This window comes from Amblyomma americanum, chromosome 2 (assembly GCF_052857255.1).
Source record: "Amblyomma americanum isolate KBUSLIRL-KWMA chromosome 2, ASM5285725v1, whole genome shotgun sequence".
Lineage (NCBI taxonomy): Eukaryota > Metazoa > Arthropoda > Arachnida > Ixodida > Ixodidae > Amblyomma > Amblyomma americanum.
In genome coordinates, this window is record NC_135498.1 from 17,167,703 (window position 1) to 17,190,087 (window position 22,385).

At 47.3% G+C, this 22,385-nt stretch overlaps 2 protein-coding genes across 7 annotated transcripts in view; both read right to left on the reverse strand.

The window, feature by feature from the left end:
* LOC144120693 (gastric triacylglycerol lipase-like) overlaps positions 1-3,520 on the reverse strand; it is a 30,676-nt gene extending 27,156 nt beyond the window's left edge. Inside the window, exon 1 of one of the 2 annotated variants that reach the window (XM_077653341.1) lies at positions 3,134-3,520. In XM_077653341.1, coding sequence (XP_077509467.1) covers positions 3,134-3,340 — 207 coding nt within the window. In that variant the 5' untranslated portion in view covers positions 3,341-3,520. The remainder of the gene's footprint in view (positions 1-3,133) is intronic. The other variant, XM_077653340.1, reaches the window with a different exon arrangement.
* Positions 3,521-14,384: 10,864 nt separating this feature from the next.
* The window catches only part of LOC144120692 (uncharacterized), a 29,876-nt gene continuing 21,875 nt past the window's right edge, over positions 14,385-22,385 (reverse strand). For 4 of the 5 annotated variants that reach the window (XM_077653334.1, XM_077653336.1, XM_077653335.1 and 1 more), the window contains exons 3-4: positions 21,145-21,288; positions 14,385-19,819 (exon numbers count right to left, since the gene is read on the reverse strand). In XM_077653334.1, the coding sequence (XP_077509460.1) occupies positions 17,918-19,819; positions 21,145-21,186 (1,944 nt within the window). In that variant the 5' untranslated portion in view covers positions 21,187-21,288 and the 3' untranslated portion in view covers positions 14,385-17,917. Of the gene's footprint in view, positions 19,820-21,144; positions 21,289-21,383; positions 21,503-22,385 lie in introns of those variants that run through there. The other variant, XM_077653339.1, reaches the window with a different exon arrangement.

The window sequence follows — 22,385 nt, forward strand, 5'->3', positions numbered from 1 at the left end:
CTACGCTACGAAAGTCACTGCTGATGCCAGCGCCACTGCATGCATCTCCGTGACTGCACTGAGGGCTCGGTATGACGCTTGTCTAGAAAAATTTAACGCCCCTTGATGCACACTGAAAAAAGACCTAACCTTGCAACTGTCCCGGTGGCTCAGTGGTTAGGGCGCTCGGATACTGATCCGGAGTACCCGTGTTCGAACCCGACCGCAGCGGCACCGTTTCGATGGAGGTCAAACGCAAAGGCGCCCGTGTGCTGTGCGGTGTTAGTACACGTTAAAGATGCCCAGGTGGTCGAAATTACTCCGGAGCCCTCCACTACGGCACTGCGCCAAAAAAGTCTTCATTTTTTCAACAGTCAGCTAGGCGCATCGCTTTTCACCATCATCGGGCGCCCGCTCCTGATGGTGCGCATCCGATTAGGAAGTTCTCAAGAATAAGGTGTGCGCATGTGGCACAGGATAGGGTTAATTGGAGAGAGATGGGACAGACCTTTGGGTCCTACAGTGGGCATAGTTAGGATGATGCTGACGATGATGATGATTATGATGGTGACGGCGGTGACTTCTCTGACAGTGCGTACGGACTCCTGTGCGAAATCTCGCCTCTGCATGAATGCCAGTGAATATCGTTTCCACGCCGCTGCACGGATTTAGTGACCAGCGTGGAGTACGACACTGGTGATGTTTCGGGCTGTTTCATAGAGTTACGTGCAATTTGTTGTGAGGACCCTCGGTCGGCGTCTGAAGCCCGAGCACTGATGGTCGTTCTTGAAGGCAGGCTTCCAGAGAGATGTGTCGCGCGACACGGGCGGCGTCACGCGACCGCCCCGACGAGTGCGACGATAACCTCGAGGCGACCACAGCCGAATACAGAAGCGCTGATACAGGCTAACATGTTTGTTGCCTCACACCACGTTAGTGGCCTGACCAAGGCGCAAGCATGGTATGATGCGTCGCAGGCGACGACGCGAGGTCGGTGACCACGTGAGTGGGGGTTTGTGTTTGTTGAACTACATATGTGATGTTCATTCCGCGCTGACTCATTACTTCACCACATTTTCTTCTCTTTTTTATTTTTTTGTGCAACAATTAAGACTTACGACGTGCACCTCCGCTAACTTCGTGTTCTGTGTTCCCGTATTCTGGAGCCGTATTCTAGACAACTCTGTGAATAATAATAATAATAATAATTGGTCTTTAGGGAAAGGAAATGGCGCAGTATCTGTGTCATATATCGTTGGACACCTGAACCGCGCCGTAAGGGAAGGGATAAAGGAGGGAGTGAAAGAAGAAAGGAATAGAGAGATGCCGTAGTGGAGGGGCTCCGGAATAATTTCGACCATCTGGGGATCTTTAACGTGCACTGACATCGCACAGCACACGGGCGCCTTAGCGTTTTGCCTCCATAAGAACGCAGCCGCCGCGGTCGGGTTCGAACCCGGGAACTCCGGATCAGTAGTCGAGCGCCCTAACCACTGAGCCACCGCGGCGGGTCTGTGAAGTAAGAGCGCAACGTGACTGGACTGCGCACAAACGTTGGCCAATCATGATAACCAGCGGGGAAGGCGCGGTCCAGCCAGCAGCCTCACTTGCTTTAAATGAGCACTGAAAACCTACCCCCTTTCCCTCAATATTTTTTTTTATTTTCTGCAATCTACACCCCTTCCTTCTTTGTCTATAACCGTATCTCGTTCAACCCTTGCTCGCAATGTTTCGTCGACTATATTGTATCACGGTGGCACAGGTACCAGCGCAACTGCGGAGAAAGTGTCCCTGTTGGCCGGCTTCCTTACATGACAGTGAAGGAGAGCGTTTTCGTTACCGCATCCTCAATAAAGGCTCCGAAAGTTAAGGGCTAACTAGAACAGTATGGGTCATATACTTGATGGAATAAGAGAAATGGTTAAACCAGCTCCTAACGCGGTGAAAAGTGTTTCACCGCGAAGCGGTAGCTTCAGGCTCTGGTCTCCATCTCTATGCTCCCCCCCCCCCCCTTTTTTTTTTCGCTTCATATTGTACGTAACCCGTGCTACGCTGAACGCAATGTTTTATAGCTTCCACCAAACTGCCACTGCTCAGAGAAGGCGCAAAGAATAAAATGTGTAACAAGGAAAGAAAACCGTGAGCTCTAGTAAGGGTGTGTTTCAGAGCGCCTGTAACATACAGTTTCCTATAGCAGCCCGAAACCATGTCGGTCAAATTAAAGAGAGAACAAAAACAAAACCGTAATTTCGGCTATCGTATGAAATGCAGTGAGCATTCATCTACACGGGAAGCCTGTAATAATTGGTGTTGCCGGCGGTTAAAAATGTGCGGTACTAAATACCGTGGATCAATGCGAGTGAAAATGAGTGGAATAAATTACGGAGTATGGTGGCCGCTACGCTGTATTGAGTCTTGTGTACCACGCTCGACTATATTTCATGGAATGAATGAATGAATGAATGAATGAATGAATGAATGAATGAATGAATGAATGAATGAATGAATGAATGAATGAAACCTTTATTACAAGCAAGTAAAAAATTCAAACTGAGCACTTTTCACGTAGCAAGAAATTTACAATGTACGCAGCAGGTCTTAAATTTAGCCGATGCAGTTTTGTTCCAACGCGGTCCTTGGTGAGTGAACGTGGTTCACAGGAGCCCATTAGAACAGCTTTATGCATCGTATTTGAACGAATGAAAAACCTGAAGAACCTACACGCACAAATAAAAAAAAAGTGTAATCTAGATTACACTTTTTTTTTAACAAAGCTTCGATCAACTTTTTCATTTACTGTCCATAAATAGAGCTTCTCCATTTGAGAAAACACAAAGAACGTCCTGTTAATGAACAAAAAGCTAATCTGCACAATACGCTTTTTGAAATTCGATTGGCCAAAAACATATTGGTCCATGCGCTTTTTCCTCGCAAAAATTCTAGCTTGGTGAGAAATTTTAAACTTTCCCGCCTTTCCTGCCTTCGTTCATCTCTTCCTTTTATTGGAAAACTTTGCTGTGAGTTGCACTGTCACTAAAGCAAACTGCTGGTATCGCACTGCGCGGATAGGTCGCATACAATATAAAGAATACTAGCATGCTCCAAAATTTTTCTGTGAAGAAAAGCAGTCTTCGTACTACAAGGAGGGGCTTACCACATTTCTGGAGATGTCCGGGTCGACGCTGACTACGGCCGACGACCCCTGGATCCAGACGTGGGTCACGAAGCACGCGACGAACACGGCCAGCGCCCGCTTGGTCCCGACCAGCCCCATCACACTGCTGAACACGCGCGCCACCCGCGCTCTCAGCGACTCGACCGGCGACGAAGGCCGCCCGCGCGCCGCCTCCAGCTGAAACATGCGCGGTCGTTAACGCCGTCTCGGATTTCCTCCGTTATCCTCAACACTAGTCAGGTACAACTCAACCGCGGACTTGCAAACACCGCATCCGCGGCCGTGTACCGGCTACCACGGGGACGAAGATATACCGCCCATCGAGCGGTCCCCGTGGCTCAAGGGCGGTGAGGGCCGGACGACTACGCAGTTGGCACCACGGTGGTTTTCCTCGTTCATAGAGTGAGCGAGAAGATGAAAATTGCACGGGGCGATAACCGAGGCGGCGAGAAGTGAAAGTGACGCTATGCCGGAGGGGTCTGCTGAGATGCGGAGGGCGATTAGATATAGGAGCGCTGGCATCGGCAGAACCTGACCCTGTCGTGGCTCTTTGGCGTGTAACAGCTGCAGAGTGCATTGCACTCTCATCCAGCACGAGCAGCGGGAAAAGCGTTGTCGGACGGACGTTCCCGTTAGGAATTTTTCTTCGCTGTTTCTTCTCGGCTGTTACGTACTCCAAGATATCGTCGCTATCGCCGCCCACAGCCGGACAACGCGCGGCTTGAAGATTGTGCTCTTACCGTTGCCATGAGGCCTTCCCTTGGGAGATTCAACCACGGCCACTCGCGTCGCGTCCCTCCTTGTGTTCAAGGACCAGCGAGGAACTGCTCCGAGCTCCTCAGTTTGAAGTCATCAATGGCGTGTCCGGGGAGTCGCGTTTGGACAAACAGAAACACCAAATCTAGAGAGGTCACAGTCAGTGCAGTTGGCGTGCCATCTCTTGCCTTCTGTGGGCTGTAGTTTTCGCGAGGTCATATGTTTCCTAACTGATCGCGCGACGACACCCCTTTCAAGATCTCGGGGAAAAGGGGGGAAGTCGAGTGGCGGTAAAGGGAAAGTGAAGGGATGAAGGGAGGTCAAGCAACACGCCCTGGCCGAGCAGTCTATGAAAGAGCGACACAAGCATGCGCGGGGGGGGGGGGGGGGGGGGATTGGCGTTCTGTTGTGCTAGGCCACCGTGGGCCCCGACGACTGCATTTTTCTTCCACTGCCCCTTTTCTGCGATTTTCTGGCTGCGTCTTCCTCCCGTTGCGGAGCTGTATCCGTGAAGCGTGTCGCAGGGCCGTCCGCCATCCCCTGTGAAAAAAAATGCAAAGAACCAACTAAAAAGCACTGAGATATAAGAGCTGGTAAGCGTTGGTGTGTCGCTTCAATCGATTTTCTATCTCAAAAAGCTATACAACCATTGTGTCACGTGTATTATTAGTTCGTTGTAAGCGAGAGTCGTAATTAGTCCCTCCCTGACAAACCGCGAGTAGTTCAAAAGAGTTTGAGCGGCTTCATAGTTTGAATTCAGCGCAAACGCATGAGGACGAAGGCAAGGCAGTGCGCTGAATCTTCACTGGCCAGCATGCCGGACGTTGTCCTGCACCTGCAGTGTTGCCGCAAGTCGCGGGGGGGGGGGGGGGGGGGGGGGGGTAGACTGGAAGGATAGCAACGCGAAATATGTGTTAGGGGAGAGTCCGCCTGAAGTCGAGAGAAAGAAAATGGACACGTGCACCCAGCGCCGACTGCTGAAGCCTGCCATTCTCGTCATGTCAAGCATTCGTCACGTGGATAGGCTCCAACCTCGTCGATTCGCTTTGTTCCGCCCCCCCCCCCCCCCCCCCCCCCAAGCTTCACCAGGGGTAGGCTCATTGCTTGGACGTCCTTATGTCCTCCCTTTTTTAAGCGTCAACGACCTTACTTTCTCATGTTCCCAAGAAGCCCGTCTAGCCGACAGGAAAAGTCTTAACTAATCACGCGCACAACCTGGACACATTTCTTATTGTGTAAATAGTTTGTGTATATTACCTCTCCCCATATCCTCTCTTCCTGTCCCTTCACCTCTTTCATTTCATTTCTCCGTTCTGCCTGCTATCCTTTATTTCCGCTGCCCCAGCTCAGGTGCATCAGTATCGATGGCAGATGCCGGGGCTAGCAAAAATCTTTTCCTTCCTTTTTATTATTATTTTAATAAAATCACTTACTATTACGCAAGTTTCGGAAGAGTAAGCGGGGGGGAGGGGGGGGGGCGCTGTTTGAGGATACTTGCGCTGGATGTCCACGGGCGTCGCCATATTGGGCACTGGAATGCAGCCAGCATAAACTGTAGCCCAAGCAATGACGAAGAATTAAGAGAATAATTGAGAGTTGGAATGAAATCGCCTTTATCCTGGTCCTTCTGTTGCTTTCCCGTTGCCTGTGATTTCTATCTGTAATTAGCACGTCAGTTTCACCGTTGCGAATTTACTTTCGTGTGTTTCCTCCTTCGACTTTCTAAATTAATTCGTGCTCCGATGCATTCCGATGCTCTTCGAAAATCGACTACATACGCGATAGATATCGCACACTCTGCCGTTTCAGGCATGCCATAAGGTTTAGATACGCGGAGAAAAAAAATCCCAGGACGGTTACGAGTGTGTACCGCGAATGTTTGGGCGTTAGCTGTGGTGTAACAGCAAAGAATTTTTCGCAGGCAAATTTTGTTGTTTTTGTGTTGTCAGGCAGCGGGAGGAGAACCCTGACTTCCCAGGACTGCAGTGATACTCTGAAGTGAACTTGCTTTGAAAGACCGCTCACAGCAGTGGTTGTTAACCTGTACGTCCGTTTAGACATGTTGGTTAGCGCGTACGAACTTTAATCCCTTGTGAACACGAGCGGTGTTCACTTGAACTCGACAGGGCTGGCTTGAGTTGAGTTGTTTCATATTCATTTCAATTCCCACAACAAGTACAGGGCATGTACGAGGTTTGGCGAGTTCGACGGGATAAAAGCTGCATCAAGGGCAGCTTGACTGGCCCCGTCTCCCCACACAACAGTTTTGGAAGGACTGTACACATAGAGTGAGATCAACAACAAGGAGCAATCATTTCACCTTAGCAAAAATATTCATACTATGACAAGCGCAAGAAAAAAAAGTAAACAGCGAATTTGTTGAATTACAGTGAGATAATTGAATAAAATTCAGTTAATATTGTCAAATTGATTTTTTTTCGTTAAAACGTGCAGCTGCTCTTCCGTTAGCTTATATTTGTTTAGCGTACTTGACAGGCTGTTTCGAAGCATCTGAAGACCGTAATTCGTACGTGGTCGTGGAACGTGCCATTGTTCGTGATGACGGGTGCGAAGAGATGAGATGTTGATCTGGAAGTTGGCAACGACCCGAAGTGTTGTTCTATTTTCTTGGATTTCGGATTTCAGAGAAGCCAACAGCTGTTGCTCATAGAGGGGGGAAAGTTTTGCAGTCCTGTATTTACGGAATAGATCAGAAGTGTGGGCATTGTATGGAGATTTTGCAGTTGCGCGAATTGCGTTCTTCTGTAAAATAACCAATCTATTGACTGATTTCTTGGTGCCATTACCCCAAACAAAATGACAATACTTTAGGTGAGATACAAAAAGTGTCTTACAGAGCATTAGCTTTTGAAGGACAGGTAAAAAGTGCTTCACTTCTCTTAATATACCTAACGCTTTACAAAGTTTAGTTTGCATGTTGTCTGCGTGAAAATACCATAACATATTTTCATGAAAAACGACACCCAGAGTTTTTACCGACGAATAAAATTCTATTTCAGTTTTATAGCAAGTTTTATTGCACCTTGGTAGATTAACGTGAACATTTATTTGTTTAACTTGAAAGAGAACCGCTTTTGATTTGGAAAAGATTATTTTTAAACTATTTGCGTTTCAACATTTACATGGTTTATCCAAAAATAGGTTGGCGGTTTTGACAAGGCCATTTCCAATGCTTCCTGTTAAGAAGGTACTAGTGTCGTCGGCGTACATAATTTATGGTGGTATCTAGAGATACAAGGACATTAATGTAAGCATTGAAAAACGGGCCCAGAATGCTCCCCTGAGGCACGCCATGTCTGTTTTTCTGTAGTGAGGACATTTCATTTTCAATACACATTGCTTAATGTCGATTTCTGAAGGATCTTTTAGCCAGATTAAAATAAATACCACGAATGCCGTAGCAAGATAATTTCTCGAGTGAAATATTGTGATTAATTTTATCAAATGCCTCAAAAAAATCCAGAGTCCTAGTGTCAGTTGTCTTCTTTCAATATTATCTAAAATTAGTTCTTTTTGATGAAGTAGATCTGTCTCAGTAGATCGACCTGTCCGGAAGTCATATTGCGAAACAATAACCGAATTAGCATCAAAGAAACTAGTAAGTCTTACAAATATTATTTTCTCAAAAGGTGTTCAAAAAATTCGCAATATTAAGGACGGCATATATAGTTTCCCAAGCTGTCTTTTTCGCCACTTTTGTACAATATTGTCACTTTAGCGTTCTTTTGTTGCTCAGGAAATAGACCAGTGTACCAAACTAGGTTGTAAATATTAGGTATGGAGAAAAAAGATCCACCGCAATGCTAGCCGGCTGCATTTTTATTCCGTCTGTGCCTTCCCATTTACTCCTCTTCAAAGCAGTGAAGAAATTGAGGACTTCGCATTCATCAGTAGGACTTAAATATAGGGAATGTTCTAAGGGGGCAGGTAGAGACTACAGCAATGGCGTTGGAGTTATAAGGGCTCTCAACTAATTACGGGAAATAATCATTGAATTTTTCTGCAAGAGGTTTTCCCGTGTACTGTTGGCCACCTATTTCTATTTTTAAAATTCTTGTCTGATACCTGGAAGGCAGAACTGAATTAAGCTTCTTCCAGCCTTGTTTGGAATCCGTAATTCCGTCGAATAGATGTGCATAATAATCGCGCTTTGCATGCTTCAAATATTTATTTAACAAGTTCCGATATTTCCTAAAATTCTTTAGAACTTCAGGGTCACGACTTTTTTTTTTTTTGCCGTGAACAATTGTTGTGGACCTAGTGTTGCTCTGTATTTAGAATGTTAACTTGATGTATTCTCATTTTAAGACTGAGTTTTAGGACGTGTTTATTTTCTGTTTTTGCGCTTTACTGTGGATCTTATTTTCATCCGGACAAAAGTAATTATATGAAACTCTTTGATGTATAAAACTGTGCACGTTTTTCTAAAATGATCTTGCTCCCTGCTGTTGCTCAGCCAATTTTTGTAGGGGGCCAGGGTCTTGTCAAGCTCTCTTTCACAGCTTTTAGACCTGGCTCCTTTCTTTTCGACAAAAACAAAAATAAACTTGACTTGACTCTCAAGAAACTGGTGATACAGCTTTGCCTTCGCCTTCGTCATTTTAGTAACTCATTTTTCATCCAGGGCTTTCGTGCACGTTTCGGTTTCTTTACCACTTTGTATGATTTTTTTTGTATATTGAAGAAAACAGTGAACTAAAGGGGTCATATGCCTCATTCGGTGAAGAGTAACGTAGCAAGTCATCCCAGTGTGTGATAGCTATATCATTTCGAAAGAGCTGGAGTGTATTTTCTGTAATATTCTGAATAATAAAACTCGGCATGCAATTTTTTGCGGGCATAATTTTTGAATCGGCAACTAGAAATATTGGTATAAATGGTCACTAATTGCTGCTGCTACAGTACCACTTCCTAAATTATCACCAGGAAGATTAGCAATAAATAAGTCAATCGCTGCTGAACTATTTGCAGTAATGCGTGCGGGGGTTTTTACAACGTTGTAAAGAGAATGCGATTCAAGTATCAGTAGGAATTCTTTTGTAGCGAAAGCTACACTAAGCTAGTCAGCGGCGCATTTCGGGTAAGAGTCAATAGTCACCACTGCGCATGCGCCGTAACCATGGGAACTAGTTGTTCCGAGCCACAGGTGTTCTGTCGCTCTGCCGCGCGTGGTCGCCGCCGCTTCGCTAGTCACTACTGCGCACGCGCTGTAACCATGGCAACTAGTTGCTCCTAGGTTCCGCTGTCATCCTCCACCAGCTGCGCCGGCTCGTGACGTCATCAGCCTCCTCGCCGCGCGTTACAGCTGTGCTGCGTAGCGGAGCGCGTTGCTCTCGCTAGCGGAACAAGCTACATGTAGCTTTCGCTATGCATATCCAGGGTCAACCTAACTGAGACGCCATCATCTTTTGTTTCGCAGTACAAGAGAAAATGTCGACGTTAAGGTCGCCACCAAGAACCATTGTGGAGTTGCATTGATTTACAGAGGAACACTCCACATCTAAGGAATCAAAGAACTGATTTAGATCACCGTCAGGTGACCTATACATGACAGAGAACACAAAGTTACCACTATTTATGCAAACAGCTTCATAGTTATCGGTGGACAGTGATAACTCATCCATAATTTCGTAGCTATTGCCACACTTTAGGTATAAACAACCACCCCCGCCACGTTTACATTCACGGTTCATAATTACTGGGTTATAACCATAAAGATGCATAACATCTCTGCTGTCACTGTACAATCATGATGAGTGTGCAATCAATTTCTGCAATTGCTCTAGGAAGGTACAAAATTCATTAGCCTTATTTCTAGCTGACTGCATATTCAGGTGCAAGAAAGAAAGGGTTGACGCAGATCTTCCTTTCATCGACGAACATAAGTCACTCGGTTTAAAAGTTTGCTCGCACATAACGCATAAAAGGTCCTATAAGCACATTTTGTGAACGCAGGAAAGGCCCCACTTTAGCTCGGCAAGATCGCTGGCGCTCCGTACGAACGTGCGGAAAGACCTTCTGCTTTGCGAAGTAAAATTTTGCCATTCCGATGCCAGACGAACTTATAATTGTACACTTTAGCCCATTGTTTCGTCTTGAACACCAGTTTTCTGTTCTTCATTGTGAGATTTTATTGGATATACACAGAATATTTTTTCTTTTTTCGCTGCTTCACTCTGACAGCCAAAAGTCTCGGTCTTTCTGCCGGAGGAAACAACCGATTACTCCAGGTGTTACGCCTTCTCTGGCGGGTAGCCGGTGCAGTGCCCCAGCTGATACTGCGGTAAGCTCAGCGACCTTTATCTGCCCGGCAATTTCATTTACAGCACTGAGCAGGTCTTCGTTATCTTTCTCGGGAGGTCCATGAATCTCAAGGTTGAGGTGCTTATTTCTCCCCTCTAGCTCGTTTAATTCCTCTCGGAGCTTTGAAGCCTCTTCGCTTATGGTCTTTTTCTTCTAGCATGTCAACCCGCTTATTCAATTTTTTTTTATTTCATCTTGCCGCTTCAGTGCCTCCAGGACTTCATCATACTTTGAAGGCATCATATGAATAGAGGATTCAATTCCATCAACCTTTTCAGACAGTGGGCCCAAGGCTTCGAGCTTTGAATTGATGCTCGCGAGAGCCACTAAGATGTCAGAGTCGGTGCTCAATTTTTTTTGCCACTACCTCGTCTCAGCCTTGCGGCTGAGCATGTCGGACATTTGCACGTTGCCTCAAGCGATTCTTCCTTCGATTTGAAGGAGGCCGAAGCCACTCCTGACTCCTGAGCATTTCCCTGCATGATAGTCGTTCTCACATTCGGTACAACTCAAGAAACCAGCGGCCGGCAGAGCGCCATGGGAAGCCAAACATTTTTCATTATTTGGCGGCATTTTTTCATGCAGGGTATCAAGAACTTCACAACACTACAAAAAGCAGCGGCAGCAGCGAGGCAGCGACAGTTGCGTGATGCAGGGTAATAAAAGGAAAAAAAAAATTAGGTCAACCTGCAAAGTTGCAGAAATTCAGTAGATTAGCGCACGTCCTTCCGTCGCTGCAGCGGCTGCCAAAATGATGCGAGACGCTCGGCGCATCACCGGAGAAAAGTTCGGTCAAAGGGCGTCGGGAAGAGGGGCGGTAAATTCATGTACAGCGGCACTCAGATAACAAATGACGCGCATGCACGCTTGTGAGACACTTGGGCTTGATTTGCAGCAGTTGTTTGCAACAGGCGAGCTTTAAGAAAGACAAGTGCGTCCCTTGGGCACTGCAAAGTCAACTCCGCCGCAAGGGTAGGTTTACTCAGCTCGACCCTGCCCGCGAGGTGCTTGTAAGCTGTGTCAATTCGAAGAGTCAGATTAATAGGGGGGGGGGGGGGGGGGGGGGGGGGGCAATCTCCAGCCATTTCGGGAGTGATTTGTGCACGCAGGCACGCAACAACCCGGCATGTATTTGCCGTTTTGCGGCCAAGAAAAATTGCAATCGGCGGGAAATAGGCCGCCGTACGTGCAACTGACGCAGGCGGAACAGGGAGTGGGCACAAATATGGCGCGCCCTCGCCGAGGCGGCACTGACCCTTTCGAAGGATGTCCCCACCCTCCACAGAGCGGCGGAGGGGGGCGCGCAGCACACCAAGGCACCCGAGCCGGTCTTGACTCGCTAAAATCGAGTTCATGTAAACACGCAGTCGTCCAGTTGGGGTGACGTTGCTCATCCCGGCCCCTGCCCCCTAACTCGACACACCGCTTTCGTGTTCATGTAAACAGGGCACACCCCTAAGGAAGCCGGGCGCCGGGCGAGAGGACGCTTGGTTTCGAAGCCGAGACGGACAGTTTCCGGAGAGCAGTTCGCTCTGTCCACAACAGATGGCGCCATTAGGACGGCTGCCATACAGGAACACTAGGCTGCCATTTCTGGCCTTCGGAGCCGTCGTTAACAGCAGCGGTGCGCAATGCGAACTGATGCTGCTCAGCTTGTGTAGAAGGGTCAAGTGGCTCTTAAACCAGGCTGTGATACGGATTTCATGCGTATCATTGAATTAATATGTAGAGACAATGCTCCGGTGGTCGAATAACGAATAGACCCGGTTATTACATACGGGGCACTTCGGAGCACAAGCTGTCGTTTTTCGCGGAGCTGCCCCGTGAGTGCATGCTGCTTTCTGCGAGAACAGAACGTAATGTGTTGTTCTGCGAAACAAATAAACATCGCAAACCCCACGCGCCTGTTTATTTCGGCGCCGGCAGTAGCTGCTGAAACTCCAGAATGAGCTGATGACCTCTTCAGAGCAGTAATATGTTGCGCCACTGAAATGTCACAGCGCCATTTTCGTTGTGTATTAAAGAGCATCTTCTTGTCGCTACTAGTGCGCCCACATTCATAATTTATCGTGTGAAGGAGGAAAGTCGATCTGTGCATGCCTTTCTCACTTTCGAAAAACACTGATCCAATACACCGAATAGTCGATGCTTTTTAGACCATTGCAACAAGTGCTAGCACGAAGGAAACGGCAGCGGAGCTGGTTTGCGACTGTTCTCAGCGGGGACGTTTCGACAATTGCTTCGCGCCGTGCAAAGGTCTACAGAAGTACACTAATGCACTGGACTGTGGTGAAATTTATCATGACAGGAATTTGTTATTCAGCTTATTCCAGCAATAGCTACATCTGTGGGCGTTGAACTCTGGAGCAGTTTTCAGACTTACTTACCAAGAGAGCACATTCGAACGTTGCTGAGCTCGTGAAGCGGCCTTTGAACAACGTCCATACATTTGTAAGCCGGAACGTTAACGGGGGATAAAGTAATATCTGGGCAATCGTTCAGCGATCACACGAACGCACGTTCGGCTGTGAATCCCGTGCACAGTCCTGAGTGGTGAACACTCTTAATGGCTATGAACACATATTCCTCCGTTCGGCAAAAATATCGAGCCCTGAAGGTAAACTTTAAGCCAATGCTCCGCTTTGACAACGAATTATGCGGCCACAATGAACGTTAGGCGATGAACCTTAGGCGGTTTGTTGACACATTTGAACCGATGTCGGAAGGAGATGAGTAAATTTGAGGTGGTTGAACAAAACCTTTTCCAGCACCAACACATATTATGCGCACTCTTTGTGCCGTCTTTTTGTGCAAGTCTTGTGCAAGTTTTGTGCACTCTTTGTGCAAGTCTTTGTGCCGTCCGACAGCTCGTTATCCAGAGCGAGAACCAGAAAAGCGTCTTGCAGCCGTCGAAATAAAAAGGCCCGAAGGCCAGCAGTGGCGGTGTGGTCACGTGACCAAATATGGCGGCGCCCATGCTTTGGCGCTGTAAAGCTTGTTAACTTCCACCCTGTCTCCTAAAAGTGAATAATAACAATAATTCATTTTTGGGGACAGGAAATGGCGCAGTATCTGTCTCACATAGCGCTGGACACCTGAAACACGCCGTAAGGGAAGGGGAAAGGAGTGAGTGAAAGAAGAAAGGAAGAAGGAGGTGCCGGCTCCCTCCTAAAAGTGGAGTGAGTGATTTCCTCTTTTTCACTTCGCCCATTGCTAAACGAGGCAGGTGGCGCTGCGGACGGCGACGACGGCGCGAAGCTGAGAAATGAGCTAATAAGGACTGACGTTCTAAAACGAAAACTTTAGGCTCTGACATTACACAAGTGCACCGAAATGTTGAAAAAGCAATGTTTTACTTACCCTTTTCTTTTTGAAGCGAAAGCTTCACTACGCTAGTTAAAACCTATTTCGCCGTGCATTGCCGGTTGACCTTCAAGTGAGCCAGATGTCAAGTGTGGCTGTAGGCCTTACCATATGTGGTCCACCGCATGTCGCACCACTTGACCTTCGACGTCTGACCTTTCGATTCTCCGGTGGAGGGCGGTAGAATAGACCGCAGCGTAGGGTGCCTCAATTCCAGCGCCGGGGTGGAGACAACTTCAGCGGCGCCGCCATATTGAATCACACGGGATAAGCGGCGCTAGCGTTTGAAACGGCGCCGTTCATGCTCTCGGCGCGCTTAAATGTGCTTTAACTTGAACGGCCTTTTGCAGCGAGAGCCACACTGGGCTACCAGTCGAGCATTTCGCGGTACATGGTAGAGGCCAGTTGTGATTCAATATGGCGGCGTCGCTTAAGTTGTCTCCACTCCGGCGCTGGCATTGAGGCACCCTACCGCAGCGTTCATAGGGTGAGCAACCTCTCGCGATCAACCATTAATTTAACTGCCACCTGCCAGGGTGGCAGGGTGGGCGCGCTGCCTATCCAGTGTGCGGAACGCAATCAACGTATACAGACGCCAAGCCGCGTCTAGTTGCCCGATACACCACAGCTTTCGCTCTCTAACCAGGCTCAGCAGTAGTTAAACCGCAGCTAATTTTGTTACTACAGCTTCTCATCTAAAGAGCGGCCATAAATAGCCGAGAAGAAAAACTACAGTATTGCAGTCCTTTTCTGCGAAGCAGTGAATAAATAACACAAAAACCAACAAGCCACAAATTTTCTTCTTTTTTTTTAATTCTCACACGTTGATTTCAAATCACAACCCGAGCAGAATGTCTGAAAAAAAAAACACGTTCACCCTGTATACAGACAGCAAAACGTGGCACCTTATTAGCAAACTTGTTCTCAAGCGTCTTGGTACGAAACGACGACGTGTCATTTCGCCTGAGAGATAAACAAACAATAGCTACGGCACCGGCCCAATGCGAATGCATGTTCGTGCGGAGATGTAACATGTTTTCAGCTTTATTATCTATCATTGAATTTCAGTGGCAATCTTCGACAAGGGGTTGCAAAGAGTGCTGTCCGGCTTATAGGAGTCAGTATATTTACTCCTTGGCTTTATAACGCACTAGAAATGTGCATAGTGAGAGAAGCATGAGTCCATGCATGTACCCTCTAACAACTGCGTAGAGAGAGCACTGAGTTGAAAAATATGCGCCCAGTATTTATCGAAAGCAGCCAGGATGTTCTCTCCCTTTCTTCAGCCGGTATACAGCACACTTCTTAGGCATATTTATAACGAAGCTCAGCAAGTGTCTTCTGAAGGTGCAGCTTGTCAGTCAAGATGACATTTGTTTTGTTGTGTTACTTACCAAAATTCCGAGGGCCTGACGTCATTCCTCTGCTGCTCCAAGCATTTTTTTTACGCGTTCTTTTTAACAAGAAAGTGCCCAACCAGCGTTTCCCGCGTTGTCGTAAAAACTGAACCTAAGTTTCTGCACTCCGTATTCTTAGACATTTGGACTGAAAATCAGCATATATGAAAGTTTACTATTGAAAAGTGCGCTATATGTGTGGACACTTATTGAAAAAACCGCCGCGGTGGCTCAGTGGTTATGATGCTCGGATGCTGACACGAAAGACGCGTGTCTTTCGGCTGCGGCTGTCGCATTTCGATGGAGGCGAAATTCTAGAGGCCGTGTGCTGTGCGACGTCAGTGCACGTTAAACGACCCCAGATGGCCGAACTTATTCGGAGCCCTCTATCAAGACGTCCTTCATAGCCTGAATCGCTTTGGGACGTTGAAACCCATAAAACCAAACTATTAAACAAAGCGCACTATTTTTTCCTGCGCAGTCATTGATGCTTTTTGCATCCAGCAGGCGACGGTTGGCTGCACGAAGGAGCGACGTCATACACCAAGTTCGATATAAACTAAAGAGTGTTCACTGACAGTACGCATATACGCTGACTCCAAAAGCCGCCGACAGATGTCGCGACACACTAAACCGGACCAATAGCGCGTTGTGCAGAAGCATGACCTGTGCTCTGCATTGCGCACAGTTTATTGCACACATTTTTCTGTAAAGTTAGGTGCGTTCATCTTTACGAGTACATCACAAAAAGAGTGTAAAATGTTCCTATAAATAATATATCTGCGTATAACTTATGTAAATTGTAAAAAAAAAAGAAATAACAGCAAAATATTCTGCCGGGTTTTATAAGCCGTGAACTGCCAGCACAATGCGTAAGGCAGGAACGAGACAAAAACTCGCTTATATCACACAAAAAACACGTTCCGAGAAATTGAAAATCGCGTACGTGCAGCCACGCTGTGCTTACGAATACTGCAGATCGTCTGTCCATGGAGTTAGTGCTAACGACGAAGGCTTCGGGCTTAGCGTGATCGTTGTGAAGAACGGTATAGGCGATAGCCAAAAGCTAACAGGCAGGCTGCATACGCGCAAGGATGCAGCTTTAAGCACCGACGAGGACACAGTCTATAGATTGTCTCCAAAATGGGCATAGCTTTCGCAGATAACGCCGCCAGTAACGCTGCAGCGCAAGCGAAACAAACTGGTCGGCTTTGACGAGTAAAAAAAGAACTCACACACCCAACCGCAGCTGCCTTTGTGTTCAGCAAAACTACTGCAGTTAACATTCTTTCTGTGTGCTTTTTAAAACGCGACAGCATCGTTGAAATTGAATTAGACGGCAATGGAGGCTGGCTATGTAACGTTATACGTGTGGATGACAACGAAATAGAATATGTAAAGGTAGTGTGAAGCAGACACAGCTCGAAAGTCTGAATGCTTGCAGTGCTTATGCATCACGTTTGAACAATAGAGCAAGACCTTAAGTACTCACTGTAAATGTCCCCGACAACGCAGCACCATCAAATAACTCATGAGGGAGTTAATTCATTTTAAACAGCAAAGCACTCGGAGTTACACCAGGAGGAGGCGGAACGCTGTTATTAAGGTACAAGTTACCAGGGGAAAAAAGAAAGTCACCCGCCATCCTGCACTCTAGCGGTACGGTATCACCGACATATTTTCCAGAACACAAAAATTCAAGCAAGAAATGTGACCAGTGCCATTCTCGTATCTAAGTACTCGCAAAATCCGCAAGTATAACAGCGTTTCTAAGTCGTTGGATGGTGCCAAAAACTCCACAATGTTTTTGTAATGTACAGCACAAGGAATCGGCATAGATTTCAGCATATAGAATCACCATGCTGTAAAGCCCTTTTGCAGCACTGTTCTAGTCTCACTCTCAACCGGCTTTGGGCGCAAGCTAACATATAGTTCTACTAAAATTGCGAAAAATAACATAGAAGGTTCACTTTTGCAAACAACAGCTAAGCGGAGTATACGATCACATTTTTGTAAGTTCGCTATAGTACAGCGATGTAGAAAGGTGGGTTACTCGGCACTCCAAAAAGCGTTGGATAGTACGCAATACACATAAATACCCGCCCCCTCTCGTTTCACAACACAGAACCGGTTCGTTGGATTCTAAAGGTGACGCTGCCCGAAAGATGCAGGATAATCGGCTCTTGCGTAATTTAACACTGCGACAATGTCACGAGATATGTTGAGTAACATAGGTTTGCTGTGCATCCCTTGATCTTCAACTATATCCTTGAAATCCAAGGTTACAGAAGACCGACTGTGTCAATGAAAGCTATCGCTCCAGAAGTCTGGCGCTGCGTCAGATAGAAGCGATTGAATTGGAACAAACATAACTCCCGCTGTCAGTATTATTCGGCGGTGAAGACATTTGTCCAAAAATATTATTCCGCTTTTTGCACAAACTAAGAATATACTGCGATACGAGAAATTATTAACCACTTAAAAACATCGTAATATGCGGCCAGTGGCCACACTTCGAACACCGGCAAGTATATGAGTACACTATACCTAAAAACTTATAGTCAATTTTTTTAATCTGCTTGCTTAAATTCGGGCATAGATGTGCTTCGTTTCTGAGTTTTCAAGAACCCCGTGTCGGTTAACATCGTAAAGAGCATTTTCACGGAGTTCAGTTTGACTAGTATGAAATGGTAACAATAGCCGCTTGGCGTATTCGTTCCTCAGTGTGCCTTCCTCGTATATAACCTGACGAAGGTAAAAAATAGAACTGCGACGGGAACCTATGAATAAAAAAACTGTACAAAGGACTAACACTGGAAACAGCGCGTTGCGAGACTCGCCTGCCGCCCGAGAGCTTACAGGGGAAGCGTGCATAAAGCTTGCCCTGAGGGCTCAAGGCATCGGAGCCCTAAAGACCAGTGCATTATTGGTGCTTACAAAAGCAGTAAAGTTCGAGTAGGTGGTCTTTGACGCAAGACGACTGGGCACCGTGCCAGTTGAGGCGGCTTACGCGTTCCGCTGCAAACACGTCTGTTCCGTTCACGGCCACAGTGGCTTCCAGCATACCCTCTCCCGGGAAACACTTGAGGGTGACCCAGAAGTAACGGACTTCACTGTTCGCATCGACCGTGACCTCGTACACGTCCACCACACTGCGAAGCTGCAGGCGCATGCACTTGCCCGGCGCACCATCCTGAAGCCAGCCATTGACGGTGCGAAGGACGAAGTTGGCCATCTTTTTCGAGAGCGGGTCATTGACCGGGAACTGGCCGCTGTCGTGGCAGCAGCACCAATGCGGCGCGATAAAGGCATCTCTGCAAGTCCGATTCTCAGGCACCTCTCTAAACAGGCTCATACCGTGGTCAGTTCTGACAGGTGGGAGATCGTTGGGGAAATCGGCAAGTTCCAGAAGAGTGGCGTGCAGGTCGTAGTGCGTGATGAGGCGGTGCTGGTTGATCCTGAGATTCCTGACGACATCCGGGTACTTGCGACGGAACTCGCGGGGCAGAACTAAGAACATAAAGGGCATACGGTCTTCGTACTTGCCAATCAGCGTCTGGCGGATGGGGCCGTAGCGCATGCCGTGGTCACTGAGGAACACGATCACAGACTTGTTCGCGACGCCGCTGGCATTCAACCTTAGGAAAGTCCGAAGGAAAGGCCCGTCCGCGAATCCAGCGGAATTGAAATTGTCGTGCGTCACATCGGAGATCCATGTGTACGTAAAGTAGCTGCGGTTTCCGAGAAAGGCGACCAGAGAGCTGAAGTAGTCGAGGTACATTTCTGTCTGAACTTTCGAGCCTACGCAGCCTTTGCCTCCACCGATAAACTTCTTGAATCTTGAGTTGTCGATGGCAAAAATCATGGGACGGCAGTAGTAGTCGGTCGGAATGTCTTTAAATCCCTTGAGAAGGTAATTGAAGAGTCCGTACTTCGGGCTTTCCTCCAGAAAAAAAGTTCGGTAGCCCAGGCCGGCGTATCTGTCCCACAGGAAATCTAGATTATCGAAGAATTTTTCCGGACACTGTGCCATGGCTTCCTCGGCCGACTTCCCGGTCAGTAAGGGCACTTGGTTCGGAAACGAGTTGTCTCCAACCTTGTTGTATCCGTAAAATTCAATGGCTTCCATTTGATCCAACAAGAACTCGCGAGTCTTCTTCAGGTGACGGAGGGAGTTAAGCCGCGAGACTGAGTCCAAGCCGACGATCACTATGTTCAAACGCTCCTTCGTGCTGTTTAACTCCGGCCTCGCCGAGTCTTCCGCCAGCTTGCAGCGCCGTTCCACCTGCTCTTTCAGCACAGGCACCATGAGGAATTCCTCGTGAATCTTGACACCGTAGGCGGAGCACGTCACAAACACAAAATCCGTAGACAGCGGTGCGCCGAATACAAGCTTAGAACTAGGATGGTACACCACCGCCGAATCCGGTTCTGTCCGGTTCTCATCGCGCGTTATTTTCTGGTAAGTGCACAGCACGTCATGAGGCTTGCGTTTGTAGTGCTCCCAGAGGACATCGGAATCTACGAAAGGCACGTTGGCCGCGAGGCGTATGAAACTAGGCTTTCCGGGACACACGTACGTGGTCTGCTTGCGGTACAGACTTGCCACGGTCCAGTGGAACGGGTCGAAGGCGGGGATCTTGCAGCCGTTCGTGTAAACGACGTAACCGGGTTGTCCTAGACGTGCCAGCTCCTTCGCGACGATCACAGGCTTGAGCCAGAAGGAATCGTCCTGGCGTGAGTAGAAGAAAAAAATGGACGCCACGCCGACCGTCCCGATGACCGCAAGCACCGTGTTCTTCTTGCGCACGGACTTTGCGGACACCTGGAAGAGTTGAATTAAAGTTGCGCACGTGGTTGGGCAAACTGAGCATGCGAGCAGAAATTCGCGAATAGGCGGTAATTAGGACAGGCGCAACGGTTAAAAATAATTCTTAATTATGAGCGTCAGCAAGTTTAGTTGCCATGCCGGTCAAGCTAACTGAGCTCATACTTTCAAATCAAAGGTAGAGTATATTTTTAATTTCCGTTAATGGCTTGTCAACGATATTGTCGCATATGAAAAGAGACATAGCTGACCTAATTTAAACTGATTTAAATCTGACCTACTTCAATTACATTTTTTAGCGTGGCAGCATTAGAGCTGTCGTCACACCAAAACCCCGCCGATGTCCAAGACGAAATTCGTTTGTGGGTCGAGAGAGGTCGTGTGACCTTGCGACATCATAACATGCTCACAGTGGGAGGTGGCAATTAAATTAATGATTGGTCGAGTGACGTCACATGAGCTGGAGACGTCACCACCACCTGCCCACCGGATTGCGAGAAATCAAGTTTATTGGCAGCAAACTAGGCATAGAATTGAAATCAAAAATCAGAAAAAAAATGTAATATATGCAAATATCGGCACTGCCACCGCATAGCGGATACATGCTACTACAGCTAGCAGTCTCAATATGGCCACTGATGGACCGACAATTGCAAAGAAATTGACGCAAACACACACAGAAGCCGCAACTGAAGCTGCTACGAATGTGAAATATACTATCATCGCATTCTCTTAAGGTGATTCAAGCGCCCCGTAGCTTTTTTGCCCCTTAATATTAAGGGTAGCCTTTCGGCAAGTTTTGTGCAATCTGTAGTGTTCCTTGGTGGCAGCCTCTTCACGTCTCAATGGGACCCTTCTCTGGTTATGAATCACACAAATTTTCGGGATAGGTGTGTTTACAAGTTAACGATGCCGATGACCCAGACGATTAATTGATTACAATAGCTTCATTTCCGCGAAGCACATTTAATTTTCCTCGTATTTTCCGATCAAACACATGATTGTCACCGTGTGAAAGACAGTTGCTTTCAAGGATGACGTTTGGAAAACTTGGTGCTACGCCCGGTGAAAGGGATCGGAACTCATTTTAGGAATGAACCTCCAAAGTAACAAGGTCTGCAAGTTAGCGCCAGAAAAGACAGATCTATGTTCATTTCCTTCACCCGATGACAAGCAACGTAACTTCCGAATTCGCTTTAACGTGAAGTTCGTAATAACGAGTATCTTACTCAAACAACACACTTACATCGAGCAAAAGTTCGTTTAGTAGCCGGCATATTAGGATACAAGTAGGCGAGCGTGAAAAAACGCCCCCAACTCACCACTGACGGTCGAGGCGTCTTTTGAGACGATGCCGGAGCCATAGTCACTCGTCTCCGTCAATTCTTCTTGACTGCAACCTACAGGAAGCCGAGGTGAACACTGCGCCCTGTCCCGACATACTCAAGTCATGACAACTGGTTGTGCTGAAACAGATAAAACAACGGCAGAGTGTAAGCACTATAGTAACACACTCTGTGAGCAGATAGGAATGGAGAAGTTGAAGGGCTCGTCAGAGTACCTTTACGACAGCAGTCAACAGAACTTGACAACGAGGTCTCAGGGACTGTTGGGTTCACTCGTAAAAATATAACCCTTGCTAGAACAAGCTTTCATGCAGGATCCTGAGGCTCACATGCTGGGGACTTCCTTATAACTCTCTGCTCGGCGGTAACGGTATGTAGCGTAGCCCTGTTATTGCGCGGAAGGAAACGGGTCAACCGTTCAAAAATCTACGCCACCAGTTGGCGTCATTTCCTTTGCAAACAAGCAGTAAGAAAAAACAAGGAAGCTGCTGATGCGCGTCCGGTGCGGAACCGACAACCCCGCGTATTGGATGACACGTCGCCGCTATTGCTCGGGAGACCTACTTGAAGCAGTAAGTCCCGGTTTTTAACGCCTCCGAGGTTGTGGTTATTGAAGAACATTACCCGTCTCAAATACTACATGCAAGCCAACACTCATGGCCGGCCATGATCGAATTTTACAAGAGAGGAAGCCTGCATGACGGAGGGCGCAGTTGAGCGTGCAGTGGACACTGTTCATAGAAGTCGGACTATCAGCCGCACGAATTTCGAAACGGACTGCTTTGATATTCTTGCAGAATGAGGCGGGCTCTTTATGCTGTTGCACGTGCCAATAAGAAAAGCAATGTAAAATCTGCGTGTCTAACTAAACCAAGAACTCTTTTATTACAATTCTGAGGAATTTCGGCGAGTAGTTCACATTGGCATCAAAGGTGGAGGTTTTCTTTCAGCTCACAAAATATGACCTTTACAGCGATTATCTCCGTGTATTCATTCGTTAAGTCGCTGAGAATGTAAGTACTTATACTCCTTCAATGCGCGAAACGACACGAGATAAAGATAATGTGGGCAAGTTACACTCGGCACGAGTAGATTGTGGTGAGAAATCAATTTATTGCAACACACCTTGAGGTGCTCAGCCCATGTTGCCTTCTTTCACTGGGGATACTCTCGGCGAGAATTCCCGAGGATATTACGAATCACGTTTTCTAAGATAA